Genomic DNA, 19,167 nt, shown 5'->3' on the forward strand with positions numbered 1-19,167 from the left:
TATTCTTGTTATTATTTTTTTATAACATAATAATTATAATTTCGTGACGTATACGCAAACATAAACTTTGTAAAATTTTTTCATATAAAATGCAATTTGGATCGATGTAAAATTCCCAACGCGTGCTCTCCTTGCACTGGGAGGCAAAAATTAGTCTCTACGAATCGAATGACGAATCTTATATTTTCCCGCCATTTTTGTTTTGTAAGACGCGCGCGCATGCCGGTGTCCCGTCCGATACACGTGCTTCTAGACTAAAAAAGTTTTTCGTCCAACCTCAGTACTGTATTATTACATGTGGAACTAGTAATTCAAACAGAAATCAAACAAAAATGAATAACAAAAACAACTTGATTTTGAACAAAATATGTGGTGGCAGTATCATCGACATAAAGCCACTGTTTTCCAATGATGGAGAGTGAGTATTATTTATTCACTGACAAGGATGCAGTTTATATCAATCAATCAAATACACTATAAACATAAATATTTTTTCAGGACAATCTTTACCGTTGAAAAAAATACTCATATTAAGGCTTACAATACCTCGACTAGTGAATTAGTTAAGGAATTTGAGTCAGCCGTTCATAAAATTGTTGGCTTGGTGCAAGATCCGAGTAGCCCTGATTGGATTGTTGCTTGTTTAGAAAATGGAGAGATTGTCCATTGGGATACTGTCAGCGGTGCTATCACAGCCAAAGATGTAATCAATCATTTATTATCTATCAAAAACATCAATGAAGGATGTGCAAATTTTCTAATCATGTCTCATTTACAGGAACTCAATATACTTCAAGATGTTAAAAATAATGAAAAAGATATGAAAATAAAAACTTTTAACTTTGTTACATCTCGAGATTTTAATGGTAAAGAAGTACAATATGTACTACTAACATCTAGTGTAGACACATACACTGGAAAAACAGTTCAAGTTGCTTTATATGATTTATTAACTGGCAGTAAAATTTCCAAATACATTTTCAGGTAATTTTTTTATTTATTTCAAGATAAAACTTTAGCAAACGAATAAAATTTGGTAATCAATATTTACTCAATTTTTTTCAGAGATATTCCTGGTGACTACTATGTTTCAATTGTACACAATTATGGAGATAATATAATAGTTTTTGGTTATGACACATGGATATGTTTAAGCAATTCTGCTTTAATTTTTAATAAGTACTATATTCATTTTTCTAAATTTATGAAGTTATTTTTAAGGATTTATCACTAATTCACAATATTTTATAGGCATAAAACAACATGCCCAATTACCTGTTTATGTGGTCACCCTGAAGAAGCAACTGTGGCAGTTGGAGATAGCTTAGGGCGAGTTATTGTATGGAAAGATCTTTTGAATATTCCTGCAAAAGCCACATATCATTGGCATTCTTTACCAGTTACAGATATTGCGTTTAGTAGCTCAGGTAAATAATACTTTTGTCAAATTATATGTCCATAAAAAAATACATTTTTTAATCATTGTTTTCAATTTTTTAGGCAAAGAGATGTTCACTGGTGGTGGTGAAGCTGTACTAGTAAAATGGATTTTGGCAAAACCACAGGACAGACGTTACTTGCCTCGCTTGCCAGCAATGATAAAGCACATATCTATTGCACCTGATAATGTTTTGATAGCAATTTCAACTTTAGACAATGGTAAGAATTGTTTGAATATTGAATGCTTTATTGAAATTTAATAAAAATAGTAAAGTGATATGTTTTCATTACATTTACTAACACTTTATATTGTATCTTTTTCAGGGATCATGATCACTGATTACGATAGGAAAATAAAAGCAGTGATTCAAAATTTTACAAGAGATTTGTCTGGATCTTCTTTGTATTCTGCTGGAATTTGTGAAGATTCTCGAAGTGGAAGTGTAGTGCTGAATAGTAGAATTGGGCATATACAATTCATCAGACCTGTCTCAAAGAGCCTTTTATATAATGTAAGTTTAACTTTCCTGGTGAATTAAGTCATGTACTTATATAAATATTTGATTCATGTTTCAGTTGGATATTACCCAAGAAAATATTATATCTCAAGAAAGAAATATGAAAATCACTAACACTACTGTCACAAAGATAGCTGTAAGCTCTAATGGAAACTGGTTAGCAACCATAGAAGAGCGAGAAGGTTCATTTATGGAAGTGCGATTGAAGTTTTGGGAATTTAAAAAAACTCAACAAACGTAAGTCTATATTAATCTAGAAGTTACTATTTATCAATTATATGAAATAAATATGAAATAAATTGTATAAATTTAAATAATGTTGTACTTTCAGATATGAATTGAATACTGTAATTGAGGATCCTCATGTTAAAGGAGTAAATTCATTAAAATTTAGACCCAAAACGGAAGACTGTGATTCGGACAGTGAATTTTTAGTAAGTACAGGCAAAGATAAGAAATTCAAGGTCTGGTACTTGGCTGATGGTGCAACTATTGAATGCAGTAAAAATTATTGGAGATCTTGTGGTAGTAACAATTATTGTGAAGAAATTCCTGAAGATGCCTCTTATGTCACAGATGGTTCTGTACTGGGTGTAGCATTTGGATCATCTCTAACTCTTTGGAGCTCAAAAACGCTCGCTTTCAAGGGAGCGTTAGAACACATGAAATTTCCACAAACATTAAAGTAATATTTAGTTTTGTGTATATAAATTATTTTTACGTATGATTTTTAAAAACATGAACAATTTCATTTTCAGGAGAATCGAATTTGGAACAAAAGATTGTTGCCATTTAGCAGTTGTGGCTTCGAATGAACACTTGGCTGTGTGGGATTTAACTTCATTCAGGTTAAAGTGGGTTGCTCACATAAATCTGGCAGTTTTGGCAGCTGATCCTCGTTCTACTTATATGGCTGCATTCACCACTGACAATAAACGTAAGTACAATTTAAAATGTGGATTGACTTCATTTCATTTTTAACAATAATTTTTGGTTGTTACAGTAATTGTTTTCAATCCTAAAAGTGCAAAACCAATATATGAGATGGAATCGGTGGTCAATTCGGAAATTTCCATCATGAGTGCATGCTTCGTTCGGAATCAAGAAGCCAAAAATAACACGGTTGATTGGCAAAAAGAATCAAAATTAGTTTTCCTGACTTCGGAACAAGAACTTTTGAACTTGGACTCAGAATTTGAGTCTAACGTAGCCTTGGAGAATCTGTCAGTCAGCAAAAATCTACCCCTCACATCATTCAGTCGCTTGATTGCAGCTGAAAGAATATCAGCCGTTGAAAAACCAAAGGCTGCCGTTAATCAAGATTATGGATCATACAAGACCTTATGCGAAGAGGTAATTTTTTGTGCAATTTGCATTGAATATAATTTTCTTGATCTTGGCCAAAAAACTAAATGTATCTTTTCTCTTGTTATTTTTTCAGCTCTTTAATAACTCAGCCAACTCTATGCCACCTATGAGCAATTTATGCTCGCAATTCCTGTTGCAGCTTTTGAAGCTGAATTCTTCTCAAAATAATGAAGAATAGTGTGGTACTCAGCTTGATATGAAAATTTGTAAATATAAATCATGCTAGATTAATTTTATACATACTTGTATTTAACTGATGTATATAAAACAAAATATTGCCACCAATGTTTGAAAAACTTGTATTCTGTTATTGCTTTGATAGTCACTGGTCAGTATCAATTCAATGCAAAAAAAATCCACGAGTGCGATCATGTGTATTACGAACGACTTTAATAATTCAATTAGTAGTATGGCAATAATTTAACTAGTACATAGTTAAGGATATTTCGAAGCCGATGACGATCGTTGTGAATCGACTGTTTGTTAACAATAAAAAATTAAAAATTTATGGATTTGGGTGGAAATATTAAACTTCAAATCGTTTAAATGCATTGAATGATATTTTTTTTCATATGTTTCATTAAAATATATTATATAATATTATAATTCACTGACTGTCATTCAAAAAGCAGTCCAAGTGTTTATTTTTTTTATCATTTTGCTAATTCGATATACAGCAATGAGATCTAAAGATAAACTCTCTTTCATTTATTTCAACATTTGTCTAGCTTAAATTCAATATTATTTACAATAGATAAACAAATCATTCATTAACACTTTACAAATAAAATACATATCATTATGCAAACTGAAATCTCAACGAGGAAAAAACAAAAATCGTCTTCATTCGTAATCGGAACTATCGCTTCCATCGGAATAATCGCTGTCGTCGCCGTCGCCGTCGTTGTTATAATTTTTATCGTTACCGTAAGAGTGGTAATTACGTCTCGTCGTGGCCGCCTGCACCTCCTGTCGCGAGCGAGCCGCGCGCAACGAGTCCTCCCGCTGCCTGACTCGCATCTCCTGCCGGTATCTGAACAGAGGTCGAAAGACGATGTCCTCGGCCACGTCCATGTCCTCCTCGTCGCTGGTCAAGCTACTCGTGGATCTTAGCTTGATCGCTCCAACGAGACCTTGGCTGCCGCTGCTGTTGCTGTCGATCCTCAATTCTGAAACTCTTTCGACCTAGAAGGCAGGTGACAGGTCAACGAGAGACGTGGGAGGCGCGCGGGAGATCAATCCTACAAATGCATGGTGTGTGTTATAACTCGTGTACACGTGTCATTATTTTTTTAACTGTGCGTATATAGTGCAAGATAATTTTCTCTGATTTTAATCGTACTAACCGAAGGATTGTAGCGCTCCGTCGTGTAATTCTGCTCGATGTCGTCGGACAGCATGGCAGCCCTCCTGACCAGCGTCTTCATGTATCCCCCGGTAGTGGTAGTCGTGACAGTGGTCGATTTAATCTCGTCGCTGTCGTCGTCGTCATCCTCATCCTCATCCTCTACCGATCTCTTCTTCACTTCCGCCGAAGTAGTATCGACACCACTAGTAGTGGTGGTCGATTTTTCCGTCACACTACCGTAAACTGCATCGTCCACCATATCTCCATCCTCCGCCGAACGTTTGGTCAACTCCGTACTGACACTGCTGCTGCTGCTCCGGCTATCCTCATCGGAGCCCGAACCATCTTCCTCGCTTATGTCGTAGTACGCCGATCTCTTGACGATACTCCCGATGGTCGTCGAATTGCCATCCTCCGCCTTCTCCTCGCTCGAATCATTAGACTCGTCGCTACTACTACTTTTGCTCTCGTCCGAGTCTACGGACCTCTTGGCGTTTCTGTAGGATGTGAGCAGCGTCTGCGGCGTACTACTGCTCGACGACGCGATCACCGAGTCCGACTGCGCCAGCGACTTGGAGAGCAGATCGACGATCGTCTGCTTGGGGAAGCTGAAGTTCTGCACTCCGCTGGGCAGCTCGACCTTCTCCGTGGCCATGCCGTGCGACAGATTGAAACCCGACACGATCTCCAGGAGTTTACCGGGTTCGAGCACGGAGTTGTTTTGGTTGCCGCTCGACACGGGGGCAGCCACGATCGGATAGCTGTGGGTCTCCTGCGACAAAGCATATATCGATCGATTAAAATATATCTATTTGAAAATGTCTATCGTTATTACTTACGGTCTCGTTGTCGGTATCGTTGGTCGGCACCAATTGCGACAGGCTGTACTCGTTGACCTCGGCGACCTCGGCCGCGGTGGGTTTTCCCGTGTCCGCGTTGTACGAGCCGTTGTGCGGCACCGCGTGTATCTCCTGCCTGTGAGCTATCACCTATACGCGTAACACGAGATTATAAATTTTCAATTTTCGACGATGATTAAATATAATAATCGATGTATATACTTACCAAATCGGGCGCGTTGACCGGGAACAGCAGCAGATCCTTCCTGACCACGACCTCGGACACGGATCCGTTCTCCAGTGCCGATTTCACCGTGGCGTCGACGCTCGGATCGTGAAAAGCCACCGTCTTGGTGTTGCTGGTGTTAGACGGCTCGTCTTGGCCGTACGCGAGAACCGCCGTAATCAGCAGAATCAAGAACAGAGATCTGCTCGTCTGCAACAAGAATCGATGGGAAAAGTGTTTATACGGCTATAATTGAACGATCGTATTGCGCAGCGAAAATATATATAAACATTGCACAATCGATTACACGCGCAATGCGTTACACGCGCGAAGCCCGGGAAAAACCCCCGCGCTTTCCCTTTGAATTATGTTTGCCGCGCGCGCGAGAGCTGCAACGTGCATTCTCCGCGCCGGGAAAATTCGCGAATGATATAAGTTGAATGATTAGCGAAACTATGTAGATCGATTTTACAAAATGATCATTTTTTTTTTTACGAGCGAGAATGTAAAAACACTTTATATCAATCTTACTTGTTCGAGTCTCTTCATGATTGTGTGCGAGGACAATCCAATCGAATATTCGAATTATCGTCGCGACTCGAAACTCGGGAAAGGTAGGCTTCTCGAACTTTTTTCGCACTTTTTATTTTTTTATTTCTCCCGTTGCCGTAGTTACATATATCCGGTGAAAAAAAGATCTCGGAGTCTACTACTGGCCGATAACGGTCGGCCGACAGTTTTTATATCGGACCAGCGACGCGTTTAGCACCGCGTTGCTAAAAAAAGTACATACATACGCGCGACGACGATATGCGCCTCGTGCCGATACGATAGGATACGTCGTGCATCGATGAGTAATTTTTTTTTCGGGGCTTAGGAGAAAAAAAAATCGTATGCCTTCGTACCCACGCGGATTTGCTCCGATTTCGTCAGTTTTTTCTTGCAAGACGAATATAGAAAAGGAGTGTATTTACATAGGTGCAATTCATCTCGGGCGTATTCGTATTCGTGGCGCGTACGTTAAATAATAACGCATAATATTACGAGCTGCAGCTCGTAACGTGACGAAATCTTTCTGATTTCAAATTCGCGTATTTCGTTGCGAGTGTATGTAGGCTAATTGTTATCGTTTTATTTTTGCAAAAAGCCGAGCGACACATCGACTACTGCGTTATACATAACGATCCTCAAAACAAACATCGCTTATTTCCTATTAATATAGACGTGATATCAACAACAAAGAGGAAAATTTATAACATATAAAATAATAAAAGCCCATTTATATACACATATCGCAATGATACGTACATTGTACGTGCGCATATGCGTCACGTATAGGCCGAGACGCGATCCGCGCGCAAATTTTTTCTCGGAAATTTTGTTTATCGAGTTGTTAAATGGTTAGCACACTTGGTGTCGAGTTTTTTTAGCGCATATATGTACAACGAGCTTCAAAGCTCACGTGTCCGCCACGAGCTAGCTCCAATGCACACACATATATAAATCGACCTTCCAAGCCTCCGAGTAGTCGTCTATGTGTATCTTCTTGCGAGTGTTCTTGCGACGACGCGTGTGCGTGGCTCTACTCGAGTTTTTGAAAAACTCGCGCGTGAATCTTTTTTCGAGCGCGCATCGGTAATCGATAATCCAGTGCCGATTTGAGGTAAAAAAAGAGACGAGTCGAGTTTGTGTTTGAGAGTTTAGAGCTGCCAATCAACAATCGAGATGAGACAATCGCGAACGACATTAGCAGCTCTGATGGTCGTCCTCGTCGCGGTGGCTGAGATCTGCTCCGCTTCAAGGCCATCGTCATCGACCGAAGAAAAGAATAAAGAAGAAGTTACAACTGCGAGACTCGAAATCCGGAGTGATCCGGATCATCAGCGTCATAATTATCGAGAAATTAATTTTCCGTCGCTTTCGCGAGACAATCAGGGTGGTGGATTGTCGGTCAGAATCTTAAACAACGACAACGAAGCAAAGACAAAGCCACGAGTTCGCAGGTGGGACTACTCGTCGTACAGCAACGACGACGGCGGCTGGGGACCGAAGAGACACTCGTTCTACGATCCAAGACCCTATCGCGTCCCGAGCGACTACGTTTTCCCGAGCGACAGACGCAGACAGCCGCCCAATCGAAGAAACAGCCAAGTCAACAGGTTCAACAAGCCGACCTCGAGGAGACCCTTCAGAATTTACCCCGTTTTTCCGGGATAAAATTATGATCGAATGAATTTTTTTTCCAATACATACATGTACTTGAGTAATTATTTATTGTTTAAAAATGCGTTCGCTCTTAAAAAATACGTACGTACAAAATTCACAAGACTCGACCAAAAACAGTTATTTGTATTTAGCATGTGTTTACTACAACTAGCACCAAATCACGCAAAAACATAACGGTGTATCCTCGCGCGCTCGCTCGCACCACACGAGTTCAACGAACTCTTTTTTCTTTTCGATGTGTATATCCGTGTCTTATAATTTGCTTTCTTTCAATTTCTTTCGGCGATTTGCCAGGGGGGCCTCTCTCGCGCTCGCGAGAGCCAATAAAACCATCGATTCAAATACATTTTCTAAGAAGGTATACAAAGCACGCGTGAGCGTTTGTCTGTTTTTTTTTTTTTTTTAGCTACGTGCGAAACTGGTATTTATTGTTATTTATCAGGTATAACCAGTCTGCACTTGTATAGTCTTTTAGTTTTATGATTCACATGTAATGATGATTTTAGCGAGTAAAGAAATTTCAATAAAGCATTTGTACACAAACATTGGATTATTTTTTAATACGATCACTCTTTCTCTGCCCTATATTGTAAAGATTAAATTATATTCATCGCAACATTTTTTGTGCAGCCAGTAGCAGCTACAAACATTTTTCAAACGATCGGATAATTATAATTGTGAGTAAGCGCGTATATAATCCATAATCGTCACGAAAATTGGAACTACTATTATGCAATTACATGCTACACGTTAACTTTTTTCGCACCCGCGGGTGTGTATAATTTCTTTCTCTCTCTCTCTCTCTCTCTCTCTCTCTCTCTCTCTCTCTCTCTCGAGTACAAATCATCGCATCGCAACGCGCGGCGTATTACGCAAGCAGCCCTATTAAGTCGAATTGGGATAATCAATCGCGATCCCGTCGAGACAAACTACTGAACTACTGTGGCCTGTATTTTTTATTATCAAATCACCGAAATTGCTGACCCACAAGACTCCACATTGTGCCTTACGCGCATATAATAAAATATGTATTTTTTTGTTACCCGGAAACATCTCGTTATACTCAAGGTGCATGGCGCGCATAAAAGTTATGGATTTTCGCGTGATTATAATATTATGTAACGCGAGCACGGCTATACAAGAATGTAAATTTGGCAATCGATCAAATGGAAAAAAAAACTACTACTCGTGTTGTGGAGCTCGTTGAACGTATGATATACGTATATAGAACCACCTGTAATCATCTGCGTATACATTAACGTCAAAAGAAGATGATTCTTATATAGCGACGGGTCGCATCCTCGTTGAGTTTGTAACGCGCACGACTGAAAATACATTTCATTTTTCTTTTTGTTCTTCATTACCCAACATTTACGCACTAAAGTCGTAAATTTTGCAGCAGAGATACGATCCATTGCCCAACGAGCACTTTTAAGAATATTGCCATTGCACCGCTCGCGCGTGCCACATATCGCAAACATTGTCTCTCTCTTATACACGTTACGCGCTACACATTATTCTTACCTATTTGTAAAAAAAAAATGCGCGATGTACATAGTAATGCGCATAAGTCTTGAAAACTTCGACGTCATAATTGTGTGTACGCGAGCCGCATATCGTTATTTTACGCACACGCAAAAAAAAAAAAATTCATCACGCGTTACGCTGCGGCCTACGCGAACCTTTCTTCGCTCTTCTGTTCCGATTTTTATAGGCCAATTGACGCCTGTAGACGAAGAGCGGCCTCAGCACGTTGGTACCCGCGGCAGTTTCCAGATCCTCCTCCCGCTGCTCCTTCTCCTCTTGGCTGTTCGATTCGGCGCTGCGTTTGATTAAATTAGCATGGCCACGTCCGATCCGGTCGCTTTCTAATGATCGCCGATCCACCACCACCAACGATTCGGAGAATTCGCGAGCGGAGCTGGCGGCGGACGCGAGAGCGACCAGCGTGAATAGAAGAAAGACGATACCCGTGAATGCCTGTAATTATAATTTTGTTACGGATATTCGCGTTTTAATTAGAGGAATTAAAAGTAGGCAAAAAAAAAAAAAATCGCAAGTCACCATGTTTTTGTTGACGTCCTCTGGCTGAAGACACAGCCAAGTTCAATGCACCCGATCGGTAGCCATCGCGGCCTCACAGTGCCGGCACATAACAATCGCCGAGAACATTTATATATGCAGCCGATCGAGTGCACGCAAATGGGAGTGCGCTAAGTACACTCGGGTGACGACGATTGCCCAATGTGAGATCGCGTCGTACATTATAACCCGCGCCCATTTTTGTTTATGCGCGAGGCACTGATATTGGAAGATGTATTGAAGAAAAAATAGAAAAGAATTTGAAAAATAGTAGCCGCGCGTGCAGGTGGATTTTTGAGTTAATATACCGATTTTTCGCTGCGCAATACCGATACTAAGGTAAACAGATGCAATTCGCGTACGCACTTCGCGGATCATCTCGATATTTTTCATATTTTCTCGGGTAAATAGCGACTTTGAGCTTCCGGAAAAACAAAGTCGGTGTGGAACTACGGTAAGTGATCCTCGATTTACCTAACACGATTTTACCTCGTGATTAGTGTCGAAAATATACAATAATAACAACGACAGTTTTTTTTACAATTTTACGAATGATTTTTTTTTATTCATGTCATGGTAAAAATATAATACAATTTGTTTTACAATTACAACTTATCAGTGAGTACGAAGTTATTACATAAAAAAAGGACTTATAACGAAATGATCTCGCTCGACGATCGGCGAGAAAAATTTTATTATTTACACGCGTCGATTTTTCCAAACGACTCAGCCGAAGAACAGACCGAAGCCGTGGTCGTGATGATGATGATGGCCGTGGAGATGTCCGTAGCCGTAGCCGCCGTAGCCGCCGTAGCCGTGATGATAGTCATCGTAGTGATGATGATGATGATGGCCGTAGTCGCCGTAGTGGCCGTGGCCGTGGCCGTAATGATCGTGAAAGCCGAAGCCCAGAATCGGCGAGCGACTGTACAGAAATCGATATGAAATTCGTTAACGATTTTTCTTTTTTTGTCGCAAAATTTTCAGAGAGAGAAAGAAGTTTGGGTGTACTCACGCTTGACGAGCCGAAGCTTCGCCAGTAACGGCCGCTTGAACGGGCTCGACTTCGACGACCTCGACGGTCGCTGGTCCGCCGATTTTCGTCAGGCTGTCGAGGCTCGGATTCGGCAGGACGCCGGCGTTGACGCACGCCACCACCACGAGCACAATCAGAGCCTTGGAAAAAACAAAATCACACATTTTTTCGATTCGAGATCTCACAAGGGGCACTTAGTAAAAAAAAATTAATCGATCGATACTTGATTCTTGAAAAAAAAATAGCTCAACCCAGCAACGCGTTAGAAAGTATCGGATCAGACACTTACCGAGTATCGCGACATGTTGAGTTATTCTGTCTGGAATCGTGGCGAATCGTGGGCCTTATATATGTGTGGGGCCCATGCGTGGCCTGGACCATTACGACTACTACTACTACTGCCACTTCTCAACCCCACTATTACTTTTACCCACACTTGCTCAATTCTCGCGAATAGTTTTCAGAAAGTAAACTCTTTTTTTTTCCATTATAATACGTATATATATATTCGCGAGTTTGTGTTGTGCATATTATATTAGGCGTCATAGAGTAGGCGGATACTATACAATACGCGAGTTTACGTACACGGGGGGAATCCCTAGCCGGCGCGACGCAATCGTCAAAAGGATTACATTATTCCTGTTTTACTTTTGGCATAATTGATTGATTTTTACGCGCACGTCTCGAGCGCGTCTATTATGCTACATTATACGTTTCAAACAGGTCGCGCCGTGGCGATCCGGATAACGACGCGAAATTTCTATTAATAAAATTAATTATGACGCTCTCTGCGGTTTCGGTTCATCGACGCACGTAGCAGGTACTCAACGAGCCTGACGATCTTCGCCTCTTTTCGCCTTGTTGACTCTATATTTTTTTTTGCATTGTATTTATTTTTTAATTCGAGAGATCCTGATCATCGTTGACGTTGGTAAATACTAATTTCAAGTAGACGCGCAAGGTCGAGGATCGGGATAAAATTTGATCGTGACGCATCTATGTAGACGATTAAAAATAATCAAATCGACTTTGCGCGCGAACATTTTTGTGGTCGATCGAACCTACGAGAAAATATATAATTGATGATCCCGTTGCTCGCGCAAATTTGTAACACGTATAGGTATTGTCGGTTGGAATGGACACAAATAGTTCGCGAGGTTTTATCGATCTTTTTCCGAATGGCAGTTCGAATGGATAAGGAAACTTTTCTGAAGAGCTGAAAACAGATACGGCTTTAGTGAAAAAAAAATAATCAAGAAAAATAATATCTAGTGATTTTTTCTTTTTCCGGCAAGACGTATTTACGATGAATATTTTCTTTAAAAAAATAAATGTATATAAATGAAGATAAATAATATTTTGATAGTTATTTTTGAAAACAGTGCTTTTATTACAAACTTCTGCAAATCATACATAATATTCATAATATTTAACACAATTTTTTTTTTATATTCAAAGAACAATGGAGTCATTTCATAACTCAATATCAAATTCACACATAAACTCAAATGGTTTAAATTTAAAATCAATATTTCAATTTCAGTAGATTTTACTTTTGTTATTGGGGATAATTTTTTCAATCATACTGAAAGTTTTCAGTAAAATAAAAATATATGACAACTATATTTGTGTAAAAAAAGAAAAAAAATAGCTTCTCATACTATAAACGATTAGCTTGGATATTTTTCTTCAAGCTAAAGTGATGATGGCAATACAAATAACTTTGTAAGAACCTCAAATGAAATGGAGTAACATGATTCTACGTTTTAACAGCCAGTAGGAGCTGTTCATCAGAAAAAAGATATTAGAAAAAATATCTATGTATTGGTCTAAAAAAGTACATCTATGAAATATTTCTTTTTTCTCACAGTTAGTTATTAAGGTACTCGATGTAGGACTGTATACATAAATGAGACTAGTTTCACAATGCGCTCACTTTTGACTCAAAAAGTTCACAAGTCTCATCGCAAAAGACAAAAATGATGCTAAATTAATGATATCATTATTTTCCCAGAGAGTCCCCACGTTTAACAGAGTTCTTAGCTATCGCAAAGAACCGAAGTGGATCTGTTGATTGTTGTCTAGCAGGAGGGCCTCCGTCTGTTGATTGTTGTCTAGCAGGAGGGCCTCCGTCTGTTGATTGTTGTCTAGCACCTGGTCCGTTTTTTAGGTAGGAATTGTTGCAGCGAGGACACCGTGCATCCTGAAACACATTATCAATCATCATTTGATTTGAAGATTTGAAAGTTAAATTTTATTAAATAATAAGAATATGTTGAAACTGATCATTCCATAAAAATTCAATTTTACTTTTTGATACATATGCAGTTAAATTATTATCATTAATATTAATTCTATAATTTTTAGATAGAATGAAAAGAAAAACTACATTTTGTAGTAACGCACCGATTTTTCTAATTTGTCCTGTAATTTGCTGATTTCATCGTTCAGAGAATCATTTTCAAAATACACTTTTTCATACTGATCAAGTATCTCTTGGTTATTCAATAACTCTTTTTCCACACGTTCACTTTTAATTTTTAATTGATGCCTTAGATCTTTAACCACTCCTTCATACTTCTCGATCTCCTTTTGTGATGAATGGTGTTCCCTGTTTGTACAAATTTGTAATGACTCTTGAAGTAGAGTCTCAATTAATCTTTTTTCTGTAAATTTCGCAGTTTCCCAAATTTTTGTTGAATCTAATTTGATTTCTGGATAAACAGAATTAATGTATGATATTAAATAATCTTTATCTGCACGATTAATTTTTCCATTATAATTGTGGGCAATGTCTTTCAATTTTAAGATGTCATGAGGAGAGTCCTAGAATTTTTTAAAATTTCAATTTTTGTTCTGTTTTAGAAACCATCTAAATAAAAACGTAGAAAAATGTTTACTCACATTGCTAGCAATACTAGAATGATATAATAAATCTAGCTTTTTCTTCAAAATTCGATCGATTCCTTCGTGGACCATAATCATTTGATTTCTTTCCTTGTAAGACGTTATTTCATTGCTTAAAGATTTTAATTGAATGACCAAAGACTGGTACCGTTCAGAATCTTTTGATATTTTAGTTAATGTATCTTTTAATTCAGAAACAGTTATTTCTGAATTATTAGAATTTTTTTCAGTCTCAGAATTTTTAGGAACCGCAGATGCTTCATATTGATTATTTGAATCAATATTAGTTTCATTATTTTTAGCGACCTTAGTTTGAGACTGAATCTTGTACTAATTTTTGACAAATAAATGATTTGTGACAAATAAAAATATTGTAATTTTTATATTAATTTGAATTTTTTTAAATTATAAAATAAATTATACCTTGTGTGAACTTGGTTTGGAAGTTTCTTCAACTTCAGATTTAATCAAACTTCCTTCCGAGTCTTGTTGCTGGAGTTTTTTGTTGCTTAAGGCTAATTTGTGATAAGCTATTTCATCACTTAACTTACGATTTTGGCGTTCTAAAGATTGCCACTTAGCTTCATGCTCTGCGCTTACTTTTTTCAAACCACTATTTTCTGTACACAGAAGCATGAAAGCCTCTTGCGTCTCGCTCAATGTCATTTTAGATAATAGTGCAGGATCCTGAGTACGAAGAAGTTCTTCAGCCTTAAAACCATGTAATTCATTAATAATAAAATATCACACTATGTAACTATGGACTTACCGTTACAGTTTCGTTTCCATTACTAGCCCTTAACCAATGTTTAGGAGACTGTAGGTCATTTTGCTCTAGGTTTGCAGGCTCTTCAAAATTTTGTTTAGGCTCATCAATTAATTCAAATGAATTTTCAGATTCAGTTTCTGATTCTACATCTTTATCACAATATAGTGATATTATTCTCTCTAGGAACAGATAAGTTAAAAATATAAACTCATTTGACAAATCATTTTCAAACCTTTACATTTTTAGAGAGATATTTTAAGAAATTATGCTTACTTTTGTAATCAACTGAATTTTCATTTGAATTTTCGCAAGGCATCGGTACATCTGACTTTGAAATTTGATGGAACTTGATTGTACTTTCATCTGAAGAGGATTCTGATTCTTCCAAATTGTATAAGAGATGGACGCCCTTATTTGATGCCATTTTATTGATTAGCCAGAATTAAGTAAATGAAGATTTTTGAAAATGCTTAATATCTCTGAAACATAATATAATAAATAATCAAAAAGTATATAAACAATAAAATTAATGTTAAAAGTATGACTTTTAATTTTTACTCTCGATGTAAGAAAAAAAAAAAGGATTAAGTATGCAATTTTAACCCAATATAGTTATTTCTTTAACAAATCCTTTTTGTATTCATGATTCAATATTCTATTAATTAATAAGCTTTATTCATAAGTTTATTCATACTAAATTAATGGATGAGACATAAAAGTTTCTTTTGCTCTTTTATTGATAAATAAGCTGAATCATTATTAATATTACACTATCAGACAATCTATATTTAAATTTCTTATTAAATTAATATAGGAAAGAGTAAACACATCCATAGAATAAAAAACTAATATTAAAAACAACTCAAAATATTCATGTACAGTGTGTTAATAAAGGGCACAATTTTTAACGCACAGAGGTGAAGAAAAATGAAACGACGACGCGCGTGGAAGACAAAATTCCGTAAAAAATCACAGAGCTCCAAATGAGCTCATACACCACAAGTAGAATCCTCAATTTTGTAAGTTAAATATACTTATTACGTTGTGTTACGACGTGACACGCAAGCAAAACAGACAAAAAAAAGTCTACTCTCGCCTAAATTATAACGCTCGTGCGAATCTACAAATTGCGTATTTTTATTTCTCCCAAACTCGAACCGATACATACGTATGGCTGTTTATAAACAAGCTGCCTATATAGAACGTCACTTCTCTTGATCGCACTGCACAATGTATATAAAACTCAGCTAAACGATAACTCAACGATTACGGGATGTAAAAATTTACCTTCTGTTTTGCAGTGTTTATAAAAAGCGAATGACGCGTGTGAGCTCCGTTGGGCGAACTGCGAAAGGGATCCAGCGAATGGAGCCCCGAATGACGGAGTGTTACTGGTTACAGACTATGTGTGTGTGTGTGTGTGTGTGTTAAGCCTACATCATATGTATTACAGCAGTTATTACTCGGTCACGAGCAGTTTACTGTGTTGGACTATCATAGGAGAGAGGGATGACGTGCAAAGTCAGCTGCGATCTGGGGGAAAAAAAATCGATTTCATGCCTGTATCCATAAGATCGTGATGCAACACCATACAGTTCGAAAATGTCGATGTTTCTCTTTTCAAATAAATTTTATAAATTAGGATATTGAATGATATATGTTATCTAGGTATTCCAATTATTTTGATGAACTTTGCAATTTTTAAGCAAAAAAACAATTTGATTTAGTATTGTAGTAAATAAAAATTAGTATAATTCAAAAGAATGCTTACTTTTGCACTTTACTTTTTTTCTGATGAAAAAATTATGAACATTAGTGACTAACTTTTCAAAATCGAGAAGACGTTCAAGTGACAGAAGCTAAGCGCGCTGCGTCGCGAATATAAACTCCGATTGGCGTTTTGGCGCAACCTCAGATTTCAGAAGCTCCAACATTATACACGGTATACACACACACACACGCATTGATTTACACAACTTGAAGTTAGTACGCGAATTGACTGCTGTGCCTACCGGTTGTTCAGCTGCTGCTATTTACGCCACTGCCAGAACAAGTGTTGAAAGTGCAACGACTTATTTACATTCGGCGAGAGAATTTTCGATTGCCCAAAGTTTCGGAGTAACCACGAAAGTTTGTGATAATTTTCCCAGTTTCGCGCAGAGTTTCGGTGCAAAAACAAAGCCGAAATGGTCGATTACAGCAAGTGGAAAGACATCGAGGTAGGTTACTTCTCGCCGCGGAATCTTCTGGAAGCTGGGAGTAAATATTTTCGCCCGTAGAACGTATTGTTTTTGCGAATTAGTTTTATAGTTTTATCGGCGATTCTATTGAATAATAGGCAGCAAATACGTTGAACGTCATGTATGTAACGGGTATTACGATTATGTCTATTTTTTAAAGTTTGAAATTTTTGAAATGTTGATGTACAAGATACAATTGTAGTTTTTTCTTTCAGTTAAGATTTATAGAAAGTTAACTAGAAAAATGATATAATAAGTTACTAAAATCTCAACAAAAAATATCTTTAATCTTTTTACACATTTATTAGCATAATAGAGATTTCAAATAATCCACTGAATAAAAATGTCAACTTTACTTTTCAGATCTCAGATGATGAAGACGATACACATCCTAATATTGACACACCATCTTTATTTCGATGGCGCCATCAAGCTCGAGTTGAACGAATGGAAGAACGAGAAAAGGAGAAGAAAGAACATGAAAGACAAAAACAAGAGTGAGTATCATGTAAATTTATTTTCAAGCATTTCCAAACTATAGTTAACAAATTCTTTCTTTTTTATAGAACTTTGAGAAAACTAAAAGAAACCAAAGAAAAGGTTCAGGAACTAGAAAAAACAAATAAGGACTCGCCTGATTTTGAAACTATGAAAAAAGCTTTGCAAGAATTGGAGAAGCAAGAAGCAGAAATTAAAAAGAAAGAAGAAGAATTAAAGCAAAAAGAGAAACTAACACCTTGGAATGTAGACACTATAGCTCAACCAGGTTTCAGTAAAACTATAGTTAATACAAAAGCACCTAGAAAAGATGAATCTAATCTACCAGATGAAGAAAGGGAAAGACTTATGAAAGAATTTGTTAAAGCAAATGAAAAGCAAATAAAAGAGTTTGGAATGTTAAGACGCTTTGAGGACAGTAAAAAATACTTGACAGATCATCCTCACTTAGTATGTGAGAACACAGCCAATTATCTTGTTATTTGGTGCATAAATCTTGAAATGGAGAAGGTAATGTAACATTTTTCTTACTTTATATAAATATAGAATTTTAAAGATTCGATACTTATTGTTTTTTTTTTAGAAATGTGACCTCATGAAACACGTTGCTCATCAGTGTATTTGCATGCAATATATTTTGGAGCTTTCAAAACAATTAGACGTCGATCCCAGAGCTTGCATTGGATCTTTCTTCAGTCGCATAGTAGTGGCAGAAGTGGAATACAAAAGAGCATTCGAAGATGAATTGAAATCATTCATCACCAGAATTCAGAAACGCGCTGCTGAAAAACTTGAAGAAGCTGAGAGGGAAGCTGAAGAAGAAGAAAGAAAGGCTCGTTTGGGACCAGGAGGACTTGATCCAGTAGAGGTGTTCGAAAGCTTGCCAGAGGTAAATTTTGAAAGAAGCACTTTAATTTCATTCTAAATTAAAGATTCGAAATATTTAATTAATATTTTCATTTTCTCTTAGCCATTGCAAAAATGTTTTGAGGTACAAGATATTCCAATGCTGCAAAAGACAATTGCCGCCATGCCCGAAGAGGAGGCCCGTTATCACATGAAAAGATGCGTCGCCAGTGGATTGTGGCTACCAGAAGCTGATCAGAAAGACTCGAACGACGACGACAATTCGGCCGACACTACGGTGGAAGAAATTGACACCAAATCGGACGGCGAAGAAAAAGCATAAAATTGCATTTTTTTTTTTTTTAACCCATTGAAATTTGCGTCATTGTAAAACTTCGTATACACACACAATTTAATCTTTGTGTAATAATTCATATTGATTGCGAATTTTTCGGAAATTTTGTCCGCATCGATCGGATTCCACATCGTTAACGTTTTGATAGTCAACAATTGAAAATTCTTGAACTATATATTTAAAATAATAATTTTATCTGTGTGTATTATTGTCTCATTGCTGAAAGGAAGAGAGAGAAAAAATCTAATCATAACAGAAACATAACTTTGGAGCCCTTTAATAGAAGCTCGGCAGAAAAAAAAAAACATCTTCGATTGTTGTATGGAAATTATTTAAGGCTGAGCGCTTAATTGTAAATACTTCAAATCATGATATCATTAAAAAGGCATTTTAAATGTAAATAAACTCTTTTTTTTTATAAATATCGTAAACGCTGTGTGTCAAGTTTATTGCTATAACGGATCGAATA

The 19,167-nt window shown here is 37.2% G+C and overlaps 6 protein-coding genes across 8 annotated transcripts; 2 read left to right on the top strand and 4 right to left on the bottom strand.

Moving 5' to 3' along the window:
* The first annotated feature begins 89 nt into the window (after positions 1 to 89).
* LOC106659693 (WD repeat-containing protein 75) lies at positions 90 to 3,816 on the top strand. Its single transcript, XM_014382368.2, has 13 exons — positions 90 to 106; positions 254 to 418; positions 499 to 703; positions 779 to 984; positions 1,066 to 1,179; positions 1,252 to 1,427; positions 1,501 to 1,659; positions 1,765 to 1,952; positions 2,017 to 2,195; positions 2,290 to 2,643; positions 2,717 to 2,895; positions 2,962 to 3,311; positions 3,400 to 3,816. The coding sequence occupies exons 1-13, from the start codon at positions 90 to 92 to the stop codon at positions 3,502 to 3,504; spliced, it is 2,397 nt and encodes a 798-aa protein (XP_014237854.1). The 3' UTR covers positions 3,505 to 3,816.
* Positions 3,817 to 3,867: 51 nt separating this feature from the next.
* LOC106659786 (uncharacterized protein DDB_G0271670-like) lies at positions 3,868 to 6,463 on the bottom strand. The gene is made up of 5 exons (XM_014382478.2): positions 6,271 to 6,463; positions 5,740 to 5,949; positions 5,514 to 5,663; positions 4,673 to 5,446; positions 3,868 to 4,511 (listed from the first exon to the last, which is right to left on the bottom strand). The coding sequence occupies exons 1-5, from the start codon at positions 6,286 to 6,288 to the stop codon at positions 4,170 to 4,172; spliced, it is 1,494 nt and encodes a 497-aa protein (XP_014237964.1). The 5' UTR covers positions 6,289 to 6,463; the 3' UTR covers positions 3,868 to 4,169.
* Positions 6,464 to 7,995: 1,532 nt separating this feature from the next.
* On the bottom strand, positions 7,996 to 10,107 carry LOC106659816. Its single transcript, XM_014382524.2, has 2 exons — positions 10,030 to 10,107; positions 7,996 to 9,945 (listed from the first exon to the last, which is right to left on the bottom strand). The coding sequence occupies exons 1-2, from the start codon at positions 10,030 to 10,032 to the stop codon at positions 9,619 to 9,621; spliced, it is 330 nt and encodes a 109-aa protein (XP_014238010.1). The 5' UTR covers positions 10,033 to 10,107; the 3' UTR covers positions 7,996 to 9,618.
* Positions 10,108 to 10,635: 528 nt separating this feature from the next.
* On the bottom strand, positions 10,636 to 11,387 carry LOC106659694 (urease accessory protein UreE-like). Its single transcript, XM_014382369.2, has 3 exons — positions 11,373 to 11,387; positions 11,063 to 11,223; positions 10,636 to 10,972 (listed from the first exon to the last, which is right to left on the bottom strand). Exons 1-3 carry the CDS (start codon positions 11,385 to 11,387, stop codon positions 10,774 to 10,776), a joined length of 375 nt encoding a protein of 124 aa, XP_014237855.1. The 3' UTR covers positions 10,636 to 10,773.
* Positions 11,388 to 12,449: 1,062 nt separating this feature from the next.
* LOC106659776 (uncharacterized protein YGR130C-like) lies at positions 12,450 to 16,632 on the bottom strand. Of its 3 annotated transcripts, XM_014382465.2 has the most exons (8): positions 16,531 to 16,632; positions 16,047 to 16,292; positions 15,033 to 15,238; positions 14,760 to 14,938; positions 14,414 to 14,701; positions 13,988 to 14,320; positions 13,490 to 13,909; positions 12,450 to 13,286 (listed from the first exon to the last, which is right to left on the bottom strand). In XM_014382465.2, the coding sequence occupies exons 3-8, from the start codon at positions 15,181 to 15,183 to the stop codon at positions 13,086 to 13,088; spliced, it is 1,572 nt and encodes a 523-aa protein (XP_014237951.1). In that variant the 5' UTR covers positions 15,184 to 15,238; positions 16,047 to 16,292; positions 16,531 to 16,632; the 3' UTR covers positions 12,450 to 13,085. The 3 variants fall into 3 exon arrangements, with proteins under 3 accessions (XP_014237951.1, XP_014237952.1, XP_014237953.1); XM_014382466.2 differs by lacking the exon at positions 16,047 to 16,292 and having other exon boundaries at positions 16,531 to 16,626; XM_014382467.2 differs by lacking the exons at positions 16,047 to 16,292; positions 16,531 to 16,632 and adding an exon at positions 15,928 to 15,976.
* A 126-nt stretch (positions 16,633 to 16,758) lies between these two features.
* Positions 16,759 to 19,099, top strand: LOC106659777 (hsp90 co-chaperone Cdc37). The gene is made up of 5 exons (XM_014382469.2): positions 16,759 to 16,978; positions 17,363 to 17,496; positions 17,566 to 18,007; positions 18,081 to 18,386; positions 18,468 to 19,099. The coding sequence occupies exons 1-5, from the start codon at positions 16,946 to 16,948 to the stop codon at positions 18,684 to 18,686; spliced, it is 1,134 nt and encodes a 377-aa protein (XP_014237955.1). The 5' UTR covers positions 16,759 to 16,945; the 3' UTR covers positions 18,687 to 19,099.
* Positions 19,100 to 19,167: the final 68 nt, after the last annotated feature.

This window comes from Trichogramma pretiosum, unplaced genomic scaffold, assembly GCF_000599845.2.
Source record: "Trichogramma pretiosum strain Unisexual culture from Peru unplaced genomic scaffold, Tpre_2.0 scaffold113, whole genome shotgun sequence".
Classification (NCBI taxonomy): domain Eukaryota; kingdom Metazoa; phylum Arthropoda; class Insecta; order Hymenoptera; family Trichogrammatidae; genus Trichogramma; species Trichogramma pretiosum.